The 24,093-nt window shown below is 36.6% G+C and overlaps 1 protein-coding gene across 1 annotated transcript in view; it reads right to left on the reverse strand.

Moving 5' to 3' along the window:
* Window positions 1-24,093, reverse strand: part of SLC17A7 (solute carrier family 17 member 7) — a 140,651-nt gene that overhangs the window by 43,412 nt on the left and 73,146 nt on the right. Inside the window, exons 5-9 of the mRNA XM_053691050.1 lie at window positions 21,565-21,679; window positions 20,667-20,754; window positions 6,982-7,068; window positions 2,374-2,516; window positions 175-324 (exon numbers count right to left, since the gene is read on the reverse strand). Coding sequence (XP_053547025.1) covers window positions 175-324; window positions 2,374-2,516; window positions 6,982-7,068; window positions 20,667-20,754; window positions 21,565-21,679 — 583 coding nt within the window. The remainder of the gene's footprint in view (window positions 1-174; window positions 325-2,373; window positions 2,517-6,981; window positions 7,069-20,666; window positions 20,755-21,564; window positions 21,680-24,093) is intronic.

Below are 24,093 nucleotides of genomic sequence, written 5' to 3' on the forward strand. Positions count from 1 at the left end.
AAGGATAATTTCATTTGAGGCCTGTCTTCTCCCCTGACACTTCTGTCACACAGCTTTCTGCTATGTTTTCATTTAAATAGGACACTGTCACATTTTTACAAGGTGCAAATAGGATGGGTTTCTTTATATTCTATACAGTAATATTTATAGACAGTATTTGTGATACAAACATACCTTACTTATTTCAAAACCAAACACTTCTTCAAAGTAAGCAGGTTGGCTAATAAGTAGCAGATAGAAGGTCCAGCTACGGCAAAAATTTGCAACAATGATAGCATAGACCGGCATAGAAGTGAAAAACTTTCTCCATGGAGCCTTAAATTTCTGAAACAAAGCATAATATTGACATCATTAATAGTAATCCAAACAACTGGGATTTTTGCAGCATTGATAAAATTAAGCCTGTCTTGAACATGCCACAATGCAAAAAAAAAACCATACAAACAAATCAATATGAGAGTTAGAAGACCAGACTGGTAAAGTTGTTCTTATGTAATGTCACATCCCATGTTTCCAAATATATTGCAAGGATTAAACCTAGCCCTGTCAGGAAGGAAATACCAACAATCCTTTCAAATTTGTACAAGCCTATATTTTTTATGGGGGAGGTAACAACAAGTTTACATGTCATATCAATTCAGATGCACCCCCTTATTGACAAGTCATTATGCAAGTGGTATCCCATTCAGCTTAACACCAGCTTTTGTTTGGTAATAAGTTATAAAATCAGGTGCAACTGTGCTATAAAAGAATTGCATGTGGCACACTACATTTAAATGCTTGTGTCTATATTGATTCTGGTAGTACACATTAAATAAACACTCCTCTCATCCAACATCTCTGCTCAGCACATAGAGGTTGAATCATTATTGCATACTCCTCCTACTTAATTAATTACCCACACAAGGGCCAATCTTCATAGTGATACTGGCACCCATTGCAAGGTTTTTATTCTAAGGAATAACCCAGGCAAAGGAACAAAAGGAACACATCTCACATGATAACCTCCACGTGACCAACCTCCCTACAAACTGAAAGGTTCCTGAGACAGCATCCCTTCTCAATGCACCATATTCCAAAAGGTCTTCAAAACTAGATTCTAGCAATTATTTATTGTGGGGGGGGGGGGTCAGTTTTTATATGAAACATGGGTCAGGAGGTCCCAACAGTTGCAATATAGAGGGAATTATACATTTTACTACTTACGCAAACACATGAGCCAAAGGTGCTTCATTTGATTGTGATGACTGTCGTAAAAGGCACTTTTATATAGATCAGCAAGACCTTATGTCCATAAAAAACTACAAATGTAATACTCTAGAGCTGACTTCTCCCTGAATCATTAACCATGCCCCAGACAGTGTTGCCCCTTCCTCGAGCTACCTGGTCACATCCATGGACCAAACAAATCTCCCTGGACTTCAAAGACAATTTTGAGATAAATAATTGTAATGTTGGGAGATGTGATATTCTGCAAGCTAATCTCTGCTCTTTTGACACTGTGGGCTAGATTACAAGTGGAGCACAAAATTATTGCGCTCCCGCAAACGGGCAAATTAGCCTGTTAGCGGGAGTGCAATAATTAACCAGCCATTACAAGTGGCTGGTTATTGCTGCCTCAAGCGTGCGGTAGCAATTAGCACTTGTAAAATTAACCAGAGATCGGATCTCTGTTTAATTTTATAAATCTGCCCCAAATGTCCCCAAAATAGGACTAGATTACAAGTGGAGCACTAAATTATTGCACTCCCGCAAACAGGCAAATTTGCCCGTTTGCAGAAGTGCAATAATTATTCAGCCATTACAGGTGGCTGGTTATTGCTACTGCACGCTCACGGTAGCAATTAGCTCTTATAAAATCAAACAGAGATCGGATCTCTGGTTAATTTTATAAATCTGCCTCAACTGCCCCAAAATACTGTCTAGTGTAGTTTATTAAAAAATTAAGATGGCAGCATCTTTATTTTTTAATAAATGTACTGCACTATGCAGTATTTTGGGGTTAAAGTGGGGTGTCAGAAAAATACGACACTAAAAAGTGCCTTTACATTGCGGTCAATGGGAACTGTGTGTTCCCAGTAAATATATATGTATATGCTGATATAATATACATTTATGTGTTAATATGTGTTAACGCCTATGGAAGCGCGCTTTCATGAGCACAATACTTCCTAGAAATGTGAACGCCAGCTCACATTCACATTGCGGCTAACTTGTAATACCAGTGCACATTATTGTGCGCTGGTATTACAAAATGGATCGCTAATATCGCGTTTATGAAAGCAATATAAAGCGCTCCACTTGTAATCTTGCCCTATGTTAACAAGGAAATGTCTAGCATCACACTAAATTAATTGGGTATAGTGAACTTACCACAAGTGGGTTCATAAAGCCTGTGCTTTCCCCAATGCTTTCCTCAATGTATTTTTTTTCCTCTTCAGATATGGTTGGATGCTCTGCAGGACTTTCATAAGACACAAGAATCCAAAACATGTACCATGTTATACCAAAACTCCCTGCATTACAGAAGAATGTATTATATTACTGATTCCATTTCCTTTTTGACATGTACATTTTCACATGGCTTAACAGTTTTAAAACTTTATAGATATTGAATTGGGGAATCAGAGTGGGTCATAGATGGGTGTTTACTTTATGAGATTAAGAGAGCAGTGAAGGCAAAACCTTCTAAACTGTGACCAGGTTTGGAGACTCTGATTTTACTATTTACTGTTGTTGTTTGTTTTACAGTATTCTAGATGCCATCATTGGTAAGATGTGTGAAATTAGCCAATTCACTATCATATAATTATAATGTTTTAAACAAATTTTCTAAATAACCAAACACTCACTTGACAGCAACCATGATCCAATATCAATGCAATCATATTTTATTTGATAGCTTAAACATGTTCTTTAACTTAAACCAGGAAGTGATAGTTTGTTAAAATGGGAACTGAGAATATGCCAATAAAGAGTGCAAGAAGCCTAGATGTGGAATGGATGTGGAATGGGAAAATGGCTGAAACTGAGTTTCAAAATGAGAATACGCAGTGCAAAGACATTTGTTGGAAAAAATATTTTTTTTCTTTAATGATAATAATCTGATGAGATTACACTTTAAAAGTCTTACGGCTAGATTTAGAGTTTTGTCAGTAAAGACCCGCGGTGCTAACGCTGCTTTTTTTTCCAGCGCACCCTTAAGACAACGCTGGTATTTAGAGTTGTCTGAGTGGCTGCGTTAGGCTCAGAAAAGGGAGCATTGAGCATAATTTAACGCCACTTCAACCTTCAATACCAGCGTTGCCTACGGTAGCGGTAAACTGGAAAAACGTGCTTGAGCACGATATCCCCATAGGAAACAATGGGGCTGAGCTGGCTGAAAAAAAAACTAACACCTGCAAAAAAGCAGCGTTCAGCTCCTAACGCAGCCCCATTGTTTCCTATGGGGAAACACTCTCTAAGTCTACACCTAACACCCTAACATGAACCCGAGTCTAAACACCCCTAACCTTACACTTATTAACCCCAATCTGCTGCCCCGCTATTGCTGATACCTACATTATATTATTAACCCCTAATCTGCCGCGCCGGACACCGCTGCCACCTACATTATAGCCATGAACCCCTAATCTACTGCCCCTAACATCGCCAACACCTATATTATATTTATTACCCCCTAATCTGCCCCCCCAACGTCACCGCCACCTACCTACACTTATTAACCCCTAATCTGCCGACCGGACCTCGCCGCCACTATAATAAATGTATTAACCCCTAAACCGCCGCACTACCGCCTCGCAAACACTAGAATAAATGTTATTAACCCCTAATCTGCCCTCCCTAACATCGCCGCCACCTACCTACAATTATTAACCCCCAATCTGCTGCCCCCAACGTCGCCGCTACTATAATAAAGTTATTAACCCCTAAACCTAAATCTAACCCTAACCCTAACACCCCCCTAACACAAATATAATTTAAATAAAACGAAATAATATTCCTATAATTAAATAAATTAATACTATTTAAGACTAAATACTTACCTAGAAAATAAACCCTAATATAGCTACAATATAACTAAGAATTACATTGTATCTATTTTAGGATTTATATTTATTTTACAGGCAACTTTGTATTTATTTTAACTAGGTACAATAGCTATTAAATAGTTAATAACTATTTAATAGCTACCTAGTTAAAATAATTACAAAATTACCTGTGAAATAAATCCTAACCTGTTACAATTAAACCTAACACTACACTATCATTAAATTAATTAAATAAATTAAATACAATTACCTACAATTAAATTTAATTAAATAAACTAAACTATAATACAAAAAAACAAACACTAAATTACAGAAAATAAAACAAATTACAAGAAGTTTAAGCTAATTACACCTAATGTAAGCCCCCTAATAAAATAATAAAGCCCCCCAAAATAAAAAAAATGCCCTACCCTATTCTAAATGACAAAGTAATCAGCTATTTTACCAGCCTTTAAAAGGGCTTTTTGCGGGGCATTGCCCAAAGTAATCAGCTCTTTTACCTGTAAAAAAAAATACACCCCCCCCAACATTACAACCCACCACCCACATACCCCTACTCTAACCCACCCAAACCCCCCTTAAAAAAACCTAACACTAACCCCCTGAAGATCTCCCTACCTTGAGTCATCTTCACCCAACCGGGCCGAAATCTTCATCCAAGGTGCGCAGAAGAGGTCCTTCATCCGGTAGAAGTCTTCATCCAGGCGGCGCCTTCAATCTTCATCCATCTGGAGCGGAGCGGAGCCATCTTCCAAGGAGCCGACGTGGAGCCATCCTCTTCATCCGGAGTCTTCTTACACAATGACGGTACCTTTAAGTGACATCATCCAAGATGGCGTCCCTTCAATTCCAATTGGCTGATAGCCAATCAGCCAATCTGATTGAGCTCGCATTCTATTGGCTGATTGGAACAGCCAATAGAATGCGAGCTCAATCCGATTGGCTGATTGGATCAGCCAATCGGATTGAACTTCAATCTGATTGGCTGATTGAATCAGCCAATCAGATTTTTCCTACCTTAATTCCGATTGGCTGATAGAATCCTATCAGCCAATCAGAATTGAAGGGACGCCATCTTGGATGACGTCACTTAAAGGTACCGTCATTGTGTAAGAAGACTCCGGATGAAGAGGATGGCTCCGCGTTGGCTCCTTGGAAGATGGCTCCGCTCCGGATGGATGAAGATTGAAGACGCCGCCTGGATGAAGACTTCTACCGGATGAAGGACCTCTTCTGCGCACCTTGGATGAAGATTTCGGCCCGGTTGGGTGAAGATGACTCAAGGTAGGGAGATCTTCAGGGGGTTAGTGTTAGGTTTTTTTTAAGGGGGGTTTGGGTGGCTTATAGTAGGGGTATGTGGGTGGTGGGTTTTAATGTTGGAGGGTTGTATTTTTTTTTTACAGGTAAAAGAGCTGATTACTTTGGGGCAATGCCCCGCAAAAAGCCCTTTTAAGGGCTGGTAAAAGAGCTGATTACTTTGTCATTTAGAATAGGGTAGGGCATTTTTTTATTTTGGGGGGCTTTTTATTTTATTAGGGGGCTTAGATTAGGTGTAATTAGTTTAAACTTCTTGTAATTTTTTTTATTTTCTGTAATTTAGTGTTTGTTTTTTTTGTACTATAGTTTAGTTTATTTAATTAAATTTAATTGTAGGTAATTGTAGTTAATTTATTTAATTAATGTAATGATAGTGTAGTGTTAGGTTTAATTGTAACTTAGGTTAGGATTTATTTCACAGGTAATTTTGTAATTATTTTAACTAGGTAGCTATTAAATAGTTATTAACTATTTAATAGCTATTGTACCTAGTTAAAATAAATACAAAGTTGCCTGTAAAATAAATATAAATCCTAAAATAGATACAATGTAATTAGTTATATTGTAGCTATATTAGGGTTTATTTTCTAGGTAAATATTTAGTTTTAAATAGGATTAATTTATTTAATTATAGGAATATTATTTTGTTTTATTTAAATTATATTTATGTTAGGGGGTGTTAGGGTTAGGGTTAGATTTAGGTTTAGGGGTTAATAACTTTATTATAGTAGCGGCGACATTGGGGGCGGTTAATAATTGTAGGTAGGTGGCAGCGATGGGCAGATTAGGGGTTAATAACATTTATTCTAGTGTTTGTGAGGCGGGAGTGCGGCGGTTTAGGGGTTAATACATTTATTATAGTGGCGGTGATGTCCGGTCGGCAGATTAGGGGTTAATAATTGTAGTTAGGTGGTGGCGACGTTGGGGGGGGGGCAGATTAGGGGTTAATAAATATAATGTAGGTGTCGGCGATGTTAGGGACAGCAGATTAGGGGTTCATAGCTATAATGTAGGTGGTGGCGGTGTCCGGTCGGCAGATTAGGGGTTAAAAATTTTTATTAGAGGGTTTGCAATGTGGGGGGGGGGCCTCGGGTTAGGGGTACATAGGTAGTTTATGGGTGTTAGTGTACTTTATAGCACAGTAGTTAAGAGCTTTATGTTCCGGCGTTAGCCCATAAAGCTTTTAACTACTGACTTATTTTGGCGGTAGGAGTCTTGTCGGTAGAGGCTCTACCGCTCACTTCTTCCAACACTCCAAATACCAGCGTTAGGCAAATCCCATAGAAAAGATAGGATACGCAATTGACGTAAGGGGATCTGTGTTAGCCTGGAGTCGCGGAAAGAAAGTGAGCGGTAGACCCTTTCCTGCCTGACTCTAAACACCAGCGGGCAGTAAAAAGCAGCATTAGGACCCCTTAACGCTGCTTTTGACGGCTAACGCCAAACTCTAAATCTAGCCGTTAGGAAATCAATTTGAAAACGTGTTTTTTCCAATGGCTAAGATGGCTTCAGTTTTGAAAATAGGTAATTGCATTGTGCTAACATGTAGAAAATAAATATTTAAATATGCCCCAATTTGTATAATTTCATGGATCAGTGACTGGTTACTTACCATATACATAAAAGACAGAACTCCATCCTGAATATTGCACAAGTACACCGGCCAATGGCATGGCTACAACAGCTCCAGCATAGGAACCTGTGTGAGAAATAGGAGTCAACTTCTAGAAGATAGAGATAGGTCTTAAAACATCAAAAGATGTAAAGACACTCTTTGAAGTCTCATTAGAAATACAGATTAGTTTTTCACTCCTGCAGACTCATTATCATTAAGAACATCAAAGATTTCCCCAGCACGGTTGTCATGCGTCTATTAGCCCATGATTTAGATGGAAGTCACAGGGGTAGTTTTTAAGGGTTACCTTGAAAGAAAGATTTCTTAGAGCTTACAGTAGTAATAGTGTAAAGTGAACTGTAGGAAGAGTGCATTAAATGTAATACAGCAAATAAATCAGCCTGAATTTTACTAAAATATGCTAAGAGAACATTTTGTGGGTAATCAGAATCGTATAAAGAACATCACTAAATTAATTCCCACTTGTCAAAACCTTTTGCACTTCTACTGAGAAAATTACCATCTATTTTCACATGCAATTCTGTAAAATTTATTTGGCAAAAAAAATATTACTTACTAAGGCTGATTATAGGTTCATTTTTTTGAGACTGCATTAACTACTATTGACTTAGCTTGTATTTAAAGGGAAATGTTAATGCAAAAATGACTTGCACACACTGTGTGTAATTATTGCATCACTAGCTTAATAAGGGGTTAAACACATAGGTAAAGTGCAAATAGTAATCGTGGGTCAGAAATAACTTGCTCTTGTAAATTACTCAGCAGAATGTTCCTTTAACATGATCTTAGGGCTAGACTACGAGAGGAACACTATCACGCACCCGTAATGGGGCAAATTTGCCTGTTTATGGACCCATGTTAAACAGCCATTACAAGTGGCTGGTTAACGTGACCGTGAGCTTGCGGTTTCACTTTGCACTAGAAATCATTAACCAGAGATTAGATCTCTTGTTAATGAAAAAAAATTGCCTCAATTGCCCTCCAAATAAAGAGGGCAGTAGAGTTTCATTAAATAAAAACATGAGCATCTTTATTTATTAATAAAAACTGCACAAAGTAGTTATAAGGGGCTAAAGTGAAGGGACTGAAAGTGCCTTTACATGGAGGTCAATGGGGGGGCTGTGTTTTCTCTATAAATATATATATATGATCTCTGGTTAATTATTTCTAGCGCAAAGTGAAACCGCTCACATTACAAATGACTGGTTATTTAATGTGCCCCTGTAAACAAGCAAATCTGCCCCTAGATAAGATAGCACTCCGTGTAAAGCAGAAATATATTTTACAAATTGTACAAGTTTGTGTCTATTTGTTATTTCTGGGATCATTTATTTCAACTACCACATTTTTTTAAGTTGTTGGCTTTTTTCATCATAATGTGGGTGGTTTTTGGAGTTTAAATCTTTTAATACATAGTCGCCGAATTATCAAGCTCTGAATGGAGCTTGATGCCCCTGTTTCCGCTGCTCCATAACTGGCCCGCTGCCTCTGAGGCTACGGTCTTCAATCCACCCGATCCTATACAATCCTATACAATCGGGCTGATTGACACCCCTTGCTAGCGGCTGATTGGCTGCAAATCTGCAGGGGGCGGCATTGCACAAGCAGTTCACAAGAACTGCTTGTGCAATGGTAAATGCAGACAGCTACATCGTATCATGTCCATCTGCACTTTAGTAAATCGGCTCCATATTCTACACATGACATCGCAAATTAGCACTATGAAATGAACACACAGGCTCATTTTGTAAAATTTATATTTTTATTCAGTATCCAGACTAGACAATGTCACTACATACGTAAAACAGTGGGGGGAAGAAAAAAAAAGATAAAAATCTCTTGTTGCCAAAATTGAAGATATTTTACTTTAAACACAATACTTCTGAGGGAACACAATTTAGCAAGTGAGGGTTGCCCTGCTGATTTCTGGAGTTTGCATTAGTTGGGCACTGGGCTGATTCTTACTCACATGAATATCACGTTTAAGGCTGTGACACCCTGCAAGCGGAGCGGCGTGCAGCGTGTAGATGCAGCTGTGCGCGCTCAGTGTGTCCTGCCTTTTCATCTCTGAGCACTCTGCTGCGTCAGGTCGCGTAGCTGAGCACTTAAGGCTGTGACACACTGCAAGCAGAGCGACGCGCAGCATGTACATGCAGCTGTGTGCGCTCAGTGTGTCCTGCCTTTTCATCTCTGAGCACTCTGCTGCGTCAGGACGCGTAGCTGAGCGCTCAAAGATGAAATATTTGAACTTCAGAAGCGATGCGACGAGGAGCGAAGCAGCTGCTTCGCCTCGCTCCGCATCGCTTGCAGTGTGTCACGGGCTTTAGAGATGAAATATCTGAACTTCAGAAGCGATGCGACGCGAAGCAGCTGCTTCGCCTCACACCACCACATCGCTTGCAGTGTGTCACAGCCTTTAATGTGTACGATCCAGCTTCATCATGACACTGCTCCACTACTGCATTTGTCTGAACCTAAGAGCTGTAAAGTATAATCACAAGCTTCCTATATCGCAAGCAATCGCTGTTTAGCATGAACAAGCCCTTGGAATAAATATGACCCACATGCTATGCAGGTAATTATAAAAGAGCCAATATGACAAAGGCTGTAGATTTTACACAGCAGAGTGATCACAAAGCAAAATGGATTTGTGTGTTGAAAGCCGCCAGCCAAGAATGCATTTTCAACAGAAAAGTTCCTTAAAAGGCCTCTTTGTGTGTTAAGTACCTGTTTTTGAGATTGAAACTGGGAGGTCACCCGAAACTGACAGATACAATAGGGCTTTAAAATGAACCCTTTTGTTTAATGTTTAAGGGAAATGCTCATTTACATGTGTGAGGTTATCCTATTGCAATCGGTTTCCATCCTCACCATCTGAATGCCATTTGTATGTTGGCATGATGGGCATACTGGCACAATTGCTCAATCTCTATATTGTAACTTTAAATATATGACAAGTTCTGTTTGTAAAATGTCTATTTTTATTGTTTGCAAAAGCACCCTTTCTGTTTTGGAGTCATCTTTAAACAAGAGGGAGACTACGGTTTTAATAAAAGGACTTATGATGCCTTCTTATACTGGATTTTAAAAGTACTGAAACTAGAAAGTGTGAACCCATATAGAAGATATTTAAACAAGATTGCACCTTCAGGACCAGTGCATTTTACAGTGCTTGCGACCAGTGTTCCCTCTAAGGCCAGTTTTGTGTGCGGCCCAGCAGTGAAACAGTTAATTAGGTAACCACACCCTGCAATTAGCAAACACTGCACAATGCAGATGGCAATGTATGGTACTCTTGTTAACTGTTTTACTGCTGGGCTGCACACAAAACTGTCCTTATAGGGAACACTGCTTGCGACTACATAATTGAACTCTAAAGAGGAACATGCCTTCGTGAATGTGAGGAGCTTCCCCTATAAAAACTCGGTCATAAAAGTGCAATCTCATTTGAACATCTAAACATATAGCATGTAGTGAGGGACTGAGTTCACACTATGTAGTTTCAGTACTTTTAAAATCCAGTGTAAGAAAAGTCCTTTTAATAGAAACTCATAGGACTAGATTTAAAAACTTTCGGATGGACATGATCAGCTGTAGCAATAATGTCTGCCCAACATCGCTAAATGCCAACAGCATATGCTGTAGGCATTTAACATTGCACAAGCAATTTTAGTGAAATGCTTGTGCAATGCCACCCCCTGCACATTCGCAGCCAATTGGCTGCTAGCAGGGGGCGTCAATCATGATTGCTGTGCGCCACCTCGGAGGTGGCGGACGAGTTAAAGAGCAGTGATAACTTACATTTCCGGTGAGCCTAAAGACTCAGACGGAATACGCAGCATCCGCTGCTTCATAAATATACCCCATAGTCTCCATTTTGATCACACCAAACTGGAAACAATGCTTTGACAAGCACTAAAAATAAATTTTGGTACAACAATACTTGTGAAATATTAACAGTGACAATATAGCGAATAAATAATTGTGCCTAATATGCCCATCATGGTAACAAACAAATTGCATTCAGATGGTTTAGCAGTGATGAAGACGGAAATGAATTGCAATGGGTTCTTTTGAAACTCACATTGCATGATCTCATTTTAAAGGCCGGTTATAAAGATGCCAGTAATGACAATCATGACTTAAGAATCAAACATTCATAGAAAGAGATTGTTTCACTCCATTTGTAGATGCTGGCTTCTGATGTGACTTTTCTTACAGATTCCTTTAGCTGTACAGGATATTAGATACTCAACACAAGAACCTATACATATGTAAATGTGTATCCACTGTAGACAGCCTGTATAATAGTGATGAATAGAGCTTTAATGAATTGATAGCAGGTATGCTTATACAGTTCTACAATGTCTCCTGTGGCCATTTCAGAGTATATTGTGCATGTGCAAGATTATAGATTGTTTTCAACTAGTCTTAAAATAGTTGTAAAGATATCCAAAATATCATTCTGGCTTTATCAAGTGCTTTGAGGTGTTGAATTTGAAAAGTCAAAACTGGCCTTGAAAAGGTTTTGAAAAGGCTCTTGAAAATGGATTGTGATCAGCCTCATAGTAAAAAAAAGGGATTTTAAACAAGGATCCTAAAACACGATCGCAGCTGCAGGAAAGAGAGGAAAAAGTGCTATTGTGATTTGATCAAAACGAACTGTGACTTTAGGCCAGAAAAAAAAACTGAAAGGGCATCAGCCAATGGATTGTGATCAACCCCTTATTCACGCTTTATTTATGTGGCTTATAAATAATGACCCTATAACCAAGTGCTAGAGCTATTCTGACCCCAGCTTTTTTAATACTGGTTCACATATTACACACTGATACCTATCACATAGATTCCAGTGTTATAGCCCTTTAATCCTAACTATGATGCCCCCCACTGATTCTGATCTGATCCCCCACCAATGTTAGCACTAATCTCAGTTTTGCACCTCTGTTAACCCTACCTTTAACATTCCCCTACAATATAATAACAAAATGGTGGACTTAGTCCCACCAATACCTCAACCCCCCTCATCTCTAAACAAACCCGTACATGGTCGTCCATTGGTAATCCCCTCAGTAACCTTCTACACAACCCCTTTTTATCATAACCCCTACTACAGAATTTACTCCCACCCATTTATGTTAGAGGCAGTTTTGCATTGAAGATTTAATTTTTTAACAGAGTTTTTCATGTCAGTGCATTAGAACCTACATGCTTGTGACTGAGAGGGGCATTTTCTGCTCACAAATTGCAGTAGTAGTATTATTGTCATGGAAAACTACTGAAATGGATTAGCCAACAAGCACTACAAAGAAGCAATCTGTCAGGTTAATTACTTACGTCATACTTCCCAGAATGGAAAAAGAGGTTACCACAACTACATTCCTCAAAAACTAGGGCAAAATAGTAAATATGAATATAGTCATCATAAAATGAATAAATTATAGGAAAGCGTTTTATAAGCATGAGCTTATAAATATACAAAACTACCAAGTTTACAGACTACCTTTTTCTCAAGTGGCGTAAATATATGAAAATGTATTAAGCCACGATGGAAGAAATAACAAATAAAAAGAATTTGACCTATGTGATATTAAAGGGATATTAAAATAGTTTTATATATGCATCAATAACGAACAATTTCATTGCATTGCCTCTTGGGTATTGTTTTTTTTACATCCTTTGCTGCTGCCATTTATAGACAGATATAAATGAACTCTTGTGCATATCAAGCAATGACTGTGTAGCTTGTGAAAAGCTCAGGATTCTGAATTCCACAATATGTACTCCAATGAATTGTAAAGGTTACATACAGTACATAATAAAATATTATGGGTTTGATTAAAAGCGCAGAGAAAAAAAATTAGCGCTACTGTGCGCTAACACCACTCAAGTCAAATCAATAGCTCTCCTATTCTTACGCTCGTGTTGAAACTAAAATGTTAGAGCAAAAATGTCAGGTGTGCTAACATCTGGAGGTCAGACAGCGCTGCCACTCGCTTACCCGAAGGTGCGCTAGGACAACTGCTCTAAAGCCAAAGGTGCATTAAGAATACTTTAAACACCTATTTTTTAGTTTAAAAAAAATATATATATATATATATATATATATATATAGATAGATAGATAGATAGATAGAAATATATTTAAAATATATATCTATAGCTACAATATATATCTATATGAATATATACTGTATATATATATATATATATATATATATATATATATATATATATATCAATGTAAATATTTGCATAGGAAATTAGCACATCTAGGCAAGTATCCCCGCTTGCTTTTCACCAGAAATAACTCATATACAATGTTACCAATGCACAAGAGAATTCTGGGTAAGTTATGCAAATTAGATATGCAAATTCTCAGTTTTTTTGCTTCAAAATAATACTGTTTTAATACAGCTATCCTTTTAACAGGATTATTGCAGCTGTGTTAAAACAGTATTATTTTGAAGCAAAAAAACTGTGAATTTGCATATCGAATTTGCATAACTTACCCAGAATTCTCTTGTGCATTGGTAACATTGTATATGAGGTATTTCTGGGAAAAAGCAAGCGGGGATTCTTGATGTGCTAATTTCCTATTCAAATATTTACATTGTTTTAATTTTGAGACATGGAGGATTTTAATTTCAGTTTTTTATCTCCCCCCATAATTTTAATGAATTTTATATATATATATATATATATATATATATATATGTATATATATATATATATATATATATATATATATATATATATATAAATAAATAACATTCTCTTCTAAGTTAGGAACAAATGTATTTAACACATATTAAATTTGTTTAAAATAGATATTTTATCTGTCGAGGTGTTTTACTTGGAAGGGATCGAAAGTGTATACATTTATACATGTAAGTATGTACATGTGAGTCTAAACTTTTTTGAAGCTGTGACACTTTACTTCAGGGGGCCTATCTATCAAGCTTGATGCCCCGTGTTTCTGGCGAGCCTGCAGGCTCGCCGGAAACGGCAATTATGAAGCAGCGGTCACAAAGACCGCTGCTACATAACCCTGTCCGCTTGCTTTGAGCAGGCGGACAGACTTCGCCACAATTCAACCCGATCGAGTACGATCGGACTGATTGACACCCCCTGCTGGCGGCCATTGGCCGCGAGTCTGCAGGGGGCGGTGTTGCACCAGCAGCTCTTGTGAGCTGCTTGTTCAATGCTGAATACGGAGAGCGTATTGCTCTCCGTATTCAGCGAGGTCTGTAGGACCTGATCCGCACTGTCGGATCAGGTCCGACAGACTTTGTTAAATAGAGGCCCAGGTCTCAAGTTGCGCTTACTTTTTAGCGCTGTTACATGTTGCGCTCAAACCCAGGACATAACTTTCAACTTGTAATATGATATGAAATATGATAATATTTATTCACCAATCAGCAAACGCTAACCAGGGGCTGAACCAAAGAAGGGTCAACTCTTAAAGCAACATTAAACCCAAAAATGTTCTTTCTTGATTCAGATAGAGAATGCAATTTTAAACAGTCCAACTTACTTCTATTATCTAATTTGCTTCATTCTTTAGATATCCTTTGTTCAAAAAATAACAATGCACAAAGGTGAGCCAATCACACAATGCATCTACAGTATGAGCAGCCACCAATCAGCAGCTACTAAGCCTATCTAGACATGATTTTCAGCAAATGATATCAAGAGTTTGAAGCAAATTAGATAATAGAAGTAAATTAGAAAGTCGTTTAAAATTGCTTGTTCTATCTGAATCATGAAAGAAAAAATGTGGGTTTAATGTCCCTTTAAGCTTACATTCCTGTTTATTCAAATAAAGATAGCAAGGGAACAAAGAAAAATTGATAATAGGAGTAAATTAGAAAGCTGCTTAAAACTGCATACTCTATCTGAATCATGAAATTTGGGTTTAGTATCCCTTCAACTGCAAAGGGCACCAATGCACACACACACACACACACATATATATATATATATATATATATATATATATATATATATATATATATATATATATATATATATACAGGGAGTGCAGAATTATTAGGCAAGTTTTATTTTTGAGGATTAATTTTATTATTGAACAACAACCATGTTCTCAATGAACCCAAAAAACTCATTAATATCAAAGCTGAATAGTTTTGGAAGTAGTTTTTAGTTTGTTTTTAGTTATAGCTATTTTAGGGGGATATCTGTGTGTGCAGGTGACTATTACTGTGCATAATTATTAGGCAACTTAACAAAAAACAAATATATACCCATTTCAATTATTTATTTTTTACCAGTGAAACCAATATAACATCTCAACATTCACAAATATACATTTCTGACATTCAAAAACAAAACAAAAACAAATCAGTGACCAATATAGCCACCTTTCTTTGCAAGGACACTCAAAAGCCTGCCATCCATGGATTCTGTCAGTGTTTTGATCTGTTCACCATCAACATTGCGTGCAGCAGCAACCACAGCCTCCCAGACACTGTTCAGAGAGGTGTACTGTTTTCCCTCCTTGTAAATCTCACATTTGATGATGGACCACAGGTTCTCAATGGGGTTCAGATCAGGTGAACAAGGAGGCCATGTCATTAGATTTTCTTCTTTTATACCCTTTCTTGCCAGCCACGCTGTGGAGTACTTGGACGCGTGTGATGGAGCATTGTCCTGCATGAAAATCATGTTTTTCTTGAAGGATGCAGACTCCTTCCTGTACCACTGCTTGAAGAAGGTGTCTTCCAGAAACTGGCAGTAGGACTGGGAGTTGAGCTTGACTCCATCCTCAACCCGAAAAGGCCCCACAAGCTCATTTTTGATGATACCAGCCCAAACCAGTACTCCACCTCCACCTTGCTGGCGTCTGAGTCGGACTGGAGCTCTCTGCCCTTTACCAATCCAGCCACGGGCCCATCCATCTGGCCCATCAAGACTCACTCTCATTTCATCAGTCCATAAAACCTTAGAAAAATCAGTCTTGAGATATTTCTTGGCCCAGTCTTGACGTTTCAGCTTGTGTGTCTTGTTCAGTGGTGGTCGTCTTTCAGCCTTTCTTACCTTGGCCATGTCTCTGAGTATTGCACATCTTGTGCTTTTGGGCACTCCAGTGATGTTGCAGCTCTGAAATATGGCCAAACTGGTGGCAAGTGGCATCTTGGCAGCTGCACGCTTGACTTTTCTCAGTTCATGGGCAGTTATTTTGCGCCTTGGTTTTTCCACACGCTTCTTGCGACCCTGTTGACTATTTTGAATGAAACGCTTGATTGTTCGATGATCACGCTTCAGAAGCTTTGCAATTTTAAGAGTGCTGCATCCCTCTGCAAGATATCTCACTATTTTTGACTTTTCTGAGCCTGTCAAGTCCTTCTTTTGACCCATTTTGCCAAAGGAAAGGAAGTTGCCTAATAATAATGCACACCTGATATAGGGTGTTGATGTCATTAGACCACACCCCTTCTCATTACAGAGATGCACATCACCTAATATGCTTAATTGGTAGTAGGCTCTCAAGCCTATACAGCTTGGAGTAAGACAACATGCATAAAGAGGATGATGTGGTCAAAATACTCATTTGCCTAATAATTCTGCACTCCCTGTATATATATATATATATATAGATAGATAGATAGATAGATAGATAGATAGATACACATATGTATTTATATGTTTATATGCATATATACATCTGTAAATACATATATACACATAAAATACACATGTACACATATATAGACATTGATATATACATACATATACATCTTTAGACATGTATATGTATGTATTTTAATGTTAAAGCCCTTTGGCTGTCTTTTTTTTTCTAACACCTCATATCTTTGAGCCGTATAACTTTTTCATACAATGTTGTTTTTTTTATAATTTTGTAATCTAACCCTTAAAGGGACATGAAACCCAAAAAATGTTTTTCATGATTTTCAAAGAGCAAAAATGTTTTAATTTACTTCTATTATTTAATTTAATTAATTCTCTTGATATCCTTTGCTGAAAAGCATATCTAGATAGGCTCATTAGTTGCTGATTGGTGGCTGCACATAGATGCCTCATGTGATTGGCTCACCAATGTGCACTGCTATTTCTTTAACAAAGGATATCTAAAGAAATGAAGCAAATTAGAGAATAAAAGTAAATTGGGATGTTGTTTAAAATTATATTCTTTATTTGGGTTTAATGTCCCTTAGAAAAATTGTTGCAATTAGAACATTATCTCCAAAGACGAAATAAGATTTCAGAACTTATATAGCCTTGAAGCAATGGATAAAAAATGATAAGTACCATTATAAGCAACATTTGAATTAATACTTTAATTCAAATGTTCGGCGATTTACAATTTTAACCTTGTGAATGTGTTTATAGTGTATATAATACAATGTAACAACCTTCACAACAAGCTTGTTCCAAAACACTGAATTGTAATATTTACAAGGGGTAGTCTGCAACAAACAAGAGTTTACAATAGCTGCTAAATGATACCACTGCTATGAAACAGATTTATCAAATGGTGAATGTCCCTTTGTTTGCAGGCTTGTTCATGTGAGCCTGCAACTGATATTTAAGAAGTAACTATTTAATCTGTGCCAGACTGATCTGACTGGGGTGATTGACAAGCCCTTCTCTCTAAGAATTGGTTATGTGAGAGAAAGGTGGCAGCATTGCACAAACATCTACTTGTGCAATGACAAAGATGGTGGAAAATTATGTCTGTAATTTGTGATCCCAGGGTGAGCAGGTTCACCATCTGTATACCATGTACATCTAGATAATGATAAATCTGCCCCATATCTGTGAAGCTTTGGTATACAATTTCATTTCAATAGAGTACAATAGAAAACATAGCTTTATGCAGCTTGTATGTGTGTGGGGGGGTTAAGAAAGCTACTCATATAATTTTAAACAATAAGCAGATCATAATGATTCTAATTCCTTGGAATCGGATAATCCCTATCACCTACTTTCTGTGAACAGACCTGTAATTGTACATGTCACACAAAGGACCTTACACTTGCATTAAACATGTAACTGTTTCTACAGGGAAGCCACATATTACGAGTCATAAATAGTAATCTTCAGCAGAGATGTTGAGGAGTCAGTGCTTTGGTTGACCTCTTCTTTCACTAGCTATTTGTCATTTTATTCAGCATGGAGATTGCCTGGATAAAAAAAAAATACTGGCCTGCTATGCTGCAAATCATTTAAACACTCAGAGCAAAATGCTATATGGCCACAATGGAACTGCTTTACATTTGTCAGGTAGTAACCTCAGCAGAAATAATATATGGGCACACAAAGGGGCCTATATATCAAGCTCTGTATGGAACTTGATGCCCCGTGTTTCTGCTGAGCCTTCAGTCTCGCCAAAAACACAAGTTATGAAGCTGCGGTCTAAAGATCACTGCTCCATAACCTGTCCGCCTTCTCTGAGGTGGAAGACAGACAGAGCCCGAAATTATTATTATTATTATCGGTTATTTGTAGAGCGCCAACAGATTCTGCAGCGCTAATACGATCGGGTTAATTGACACCCCTGCTAGCGGACATAATCCGCAATATTGAATCATGTCCACTTGCACGTTCTTAAATAGGCCCCATAGAATGTAGTTCTCTGATTTATTATAATCATTCATAAAAAAATGCAAAATGAATTCTGGATTTGCATTCAGGCTAAGATATTGGGTTAGTACTACATGCACCCTATAACTTGTGTGTGTAGATATCCCAGCTGAAGAAAACATGGAACAAAATACACATAAAGTCTGATCTCAGAACAACACGAGAAAAACTAGAATTATGGCAGATTTGCCGTGTAGTTGCTTTAATTGAGATGAACACTGAAAAGCAGGACATATGGACAAAGACTTGTTTCGACTATTTAATCAGGCATGTTGGTATCTTGTTAGTTTTGTGTCTGACAACCCACATACTTGTGCACATCTTGCATAGTAACCAATTGTAGATTTACATTTGTCTATTGCAAAGTATTAGAAAAATGTTTAACATATTTATAGATAGACAGAGAGATATACAGATAGATTAGATCTACCGACAATCTATCTATCTATCTATCTATCTACCTATCATCTATCTATCTATCAATGTATCTATTACCTATCCATCCATCTATCATCTATATATTACCTATCTATCTATCGATCTATCGAATCTATCTAATCTATCTATATATATATATATATATATATATATATATATCTTCTATTGATCTATCTATCTATCTATCTCTCTATCTCTCTGTCTGTCTGTCTCTCTGTCTATCCATCCATCTATCTATCTATCTATCTATCTATCTATCATCCATCTATATATCATCTATCTATCTATCATCGACCTATCTATCATACATATATATATATATATATATATATATCATCTCTATCATCCATCTATCTATTTATCTCTCTCTATATATATCTGTCTGTCTGTTTGTCTGTCCATCTATCTACAGTATCTACTAGGGATGGGCGAATGTGTTTATATCCGAATTTGAATGTTAGAACGAATGTTATTGTAGAAATTCGATTTACATAATAGAATGTTGATAAGAACGAATATTCTTAAAAATTCGATTTTAGAATGTTATTTACAGTTTTCGAATGTCACATTCGAATTCAAATGTTACATTCGAATATCACATTCAAATTTGAATATTACATTTATAAAACACAATTGTAGACTAGAAACACTATTTCGAATGTCACATTCAAATCGAATATCATATTCAAATCGAATGTCACATTCGAATCGAATGTCACATTCGAATTCGAATATTACATTTATAAAACACAGTATTAGACTAGAAATACTATTCGAATCAAATATCACATTCAAATCGAATATCACTTTTAAAACACAGTATTAGATTATAAATACTATTTCAAATTCGAATGTGACATTCGAATTCGAATGTAGCATTCGAATTCGAATATTACATTTATTAAACAGAGTTGTAGACTAGAAATACTAGTTCAAATTTAAATGTCACATTCAAATTCGAATGTCACATTCGAATTCGAATATTACATTTCGAAATTGAATGAATACATAGCTAAACATTCTATTATTTGAACGAATATTTTCGAATTTTATTGAAAAATTTGAAAATGAAAATTCAAAAATAGAATATTAGAATGTTATATAAACATTCGAAATTCGATTTGAACGAACGAATGTATCAAAATTCATTTTAAATTTTGAATTTTTCTACTATCTACCTATTGTTAAAAAAAAATAAATATGTACACATTTAAATGATATGGCAGTAGACTCCTCACTATTCTATTAAAATTGAACTGAAACCAGATGGTAAATTTGACAGTCACAAATCCTACTTATTTATTTATTTACAGTCTCAAATCTATCACACTCTTGGATTAAAGAATACATTTATTATGCTGAAATGTAATGGCATCATAAATCCAATAAATAATGAATGATCATAGAAAGCATGGGTTGTAGAAATTAAGAGAGAATGCATTACCACTGAATAATAGGAGAAAGGTTATAATGGAGAGCTGATGAATATAAACTATAAGGTTTGGTGATAGAAGGAAGATACACACATTCTCTAGTTTGTTACCAATTGGTTAATAACAGAAGAATGCACAATACTGTACATAGAAATTAATTTACCACAGAATGCAGTTGTGGCCAGCCTACTACGCTCAAGAGGTGGTGCCCACTTGCTCCAAATCCCATGACATGCTGGATACGTTACACCCTAAGAAAAAAATAATCATGTGGTATTAATCAATTAGACTGCTGAATGAAAAAATAATCAGTTCTTTTTAAATAATAAAGGGTTTAATTTAAAGCCTATTTTTCCATAGACATATTTGCAATAAATATTACTTTCACAACCAATAAAACATTGTAGAATATATTTTCCCAGACATTTTAAACAATTATAGAAATTAAAATAACTGTGATTTGCTGTTAAATGGATATGAAACCCATATTGTTTCTTTCATGATTCAGCTAGAGCATGCAATTTTAAGCAACTTTCTATTTTACTCCTATTATCAATTTTTCTTCGTTCTTTTGGTATCTTTATTTGAAAAACAGGAATGTAAGCTTAGGAGCCAGCCCATTTTTGGTTCAAAAATGAGCTGGCTCCTAAGCTAACACTCCTGCTTTTTTTCAGATAAAGATACAAAGAGAATGAAGAACTTTTGATAATAGGAGCAAATTAGAAAGTTGCCCTATCTGAATCACAAAAGAAAAAAATGTGGGTTTCATACTCCTTTAAATATCCCCTTATAGACAGTATATTTTATTTAGCAATTTGGGAAACAACATATTTTAAGTTTATTTACAGTTTGCAAACTTGTATAGGTAGTAGTTTTAGATTTTATCACAGAAGAGGATTTTTTTTATTATTCATTACATTCAATTTAGATTACTTATATTAATTTTGGAAGAGCGTGAAGCTTAACTTATTAATTTCATATTGAGGATCATTTTAAGCTTAAACTAACTTATCAAGTGAAATGAATTAATTATATATATGAATGTAAACTCCAAATTTTACCTCCACCAGTCCCTGGAGTATTCTGACAAAGATCACACAACCGAAGTGTACTCTGGCAGCAGATGGTATCAGCATGTTTAATGTTGACGTGGCAACTATGGCAAACCCAAATACTCTGCAAGTCAAAAATATAAAGGTATAATTATTCTGATATTCTGCTGCATGATCTCACATAAATTACAGTGTGTTTAGTGCCTGTATAGAGGAGTTATTATTTACAGGACAGATTAAATATTAATTAGTATTTTATTCAAAAGGCCAGCAATGATAATAATATTGTATGGGCACGTTAGATTCAGACTAGTAGTTTAAACATATTCATTTATTAGGATTACCATTTAAAGGGTATATCTTTAACTGTATCAATGAATAAAAAATAGAGGAAAAAGTAGAATAAAAAGAAATGCATAATATCAAAAGGTTGGCAAAATGACCATATCATATCCACAAAATAACACGTGACAGAAAGGCAGTCTGTGTGTGGGGGCTGGGATGAGCTGGGGAATCATGTACAGGGAGGTGGTGGGAAAACCAAGTGATGATCACAAATTTGAGGGCACATAGGCAGACATTATGTTGGAGGGGGGTGGGGGCAGTGCACTTGTACCCACTCGTGACTCCAATGCCAAAATGTACACAGATATTCTAGAGGTTAAATCAATACCAAGTAACATGCTGACACCAGTGATTAACCCATTGATAGTGCAGAACACCCATGCACTATCATTTTGTTGCATTAACTGCACAGAAGTAAAACTACAAGAAAGAATACTCATATTGTCCATCAAAATGTAGAGCTGTTTTATATCCAAAAACATACAAGCAGCCTCATAACTCAGGAAATAATACTCTACACAAAAATATAGGGTAATATGCAAAGTTAACAGATACAATACTCTACACTTTTGTGAACAATTGAGAAAACAACCATGAATGTCTAATTTTTCCTCCTAAGGTGTAAACAATCAATTAATTTAAACAAGAGCTGCATATTCTGTAATGTTTATAAAAACAAGATATTTAGTAGACATGTGTACCATTTTTTGATTAATGTTGAAAAGAAGGAATTCTCACAATTTTTAGCATTTATCAGAAATACAATAGGCAGTCACTTTAACAGAACAAAACAATACCGGAGCTGCTAAAAAAGTAAATTTATTAAAAAATATATAGTTAATAAGGCTTGTCTTGGCTTACGCGTTTCGGCTCTGACATTTTTAATCATAGACAGTTAGCCACCTCCACCTGTGAAGCTATTATATGCTTCCTCACAATCTAATTGGTTAGTCAGATGTGCTAAAAACTTGTTTTGGGTTACAAAGTCAGTGTTAATTTTAATTCATATTCATTTATAATGAGCAAATCACTCAGTTTTGCTAACTTGACATTACCGATCTCTATAAACATGATATATTATTTTTATGTTTTATAGTTACAATATGTGTATTCTCCAGCATATATTAACATCATGACAAATATAGTCCTACTCGGCTCATTTCTCCATTCTTCATTGCATTCTCATATATGTTTAGCACTTTTGTTAGCCCACTTATCTGAACTAGTATACCCTAAAGAGACTCTCCTCAAACTCCAAATAACCGCTGTCTCGCAGTGGTAATCCTTGCTAATTATAAAAACATTAGTTGACAACCTCGATCTAAATGCTGACAAACCTGTTCCAATACATGTAGATAGCACATACCACACTATTATCCTTAAATGCTAGTTGTTGGTATACCCAGCTATTTTCAGAACCTAAAACAAAAAAAAACATAATTTATGCTTACCTGATAAATTTATTTCTCTTGTGGTGTATCCAGTCCACGGATCATCCATTACTTGTGGGATATTCTCCTTCCCAACAGGAAGTTGCAAGAGGATCACCCACAGCAGAGCTGCTATATAGCTCCTCCCCTAACTGCCATATCCAGTCATTCGACCGAAACTAGCCGAGAAAGGAGAAACCATAGGGTGCAATGGTGACTGTAGTTTAAAATTTAGACCTGCCTTAAAAGGACATGGTGGGCCGTGGACTGGATACACCACAAGAGAAATAAATTTATCAGGTAAGCATAAATTATGTTTTCTCTTGTTAGGTGTATCCAGTCCACGGATCATCCATTACTTGTGGGATACCAATACCAAAGCTAAAGTACACGGATGAAGGGAGGGACAAGGCAGGTACCACTGCCTGTAGAACCTTTCTCCCAAAAATAGCCTCCGAAGAAGCAAAAGTATCAAATTTGTAAAATTTTGAAAAGGTATGAAGCGAAGACCAAGTCGCCGCTTTGCAAATCTGTTCAACAGAAGCCTCATTTTTAAAGGCCCAGATGGAAGCCACAGCTCTAGTAGAATGAGCTGTAATCCTTTCAGGGGGCTGCTGTCCAGCAGTCTCATAGGCTAAGCGTATTACGCTCCGAAGCCAAAAAGAAAGAGAGGTTGCCGAAGCCTTTTGTCCTCTCCTCTGTCCAGAGTAAACAACAAACAGGGAAGATGTTTGACGAAAATCTTTAGTCGCATGTAAGTAAA

This window comes from Bombina bombina, chromosome 8, assembly GCF_027579735.1.
Source record: "Bombina bombina isolate aBomBom1 chromosome 8, aBomBom1.pri, whole genome shotgun sequence".
In the NCBI taxonomy this organism is placed as follows: Eukaryota; Metazoa; Chordata; class Amphibia; order Anura; family Bombinatoridae; genus Bombina; species Bombina bombina.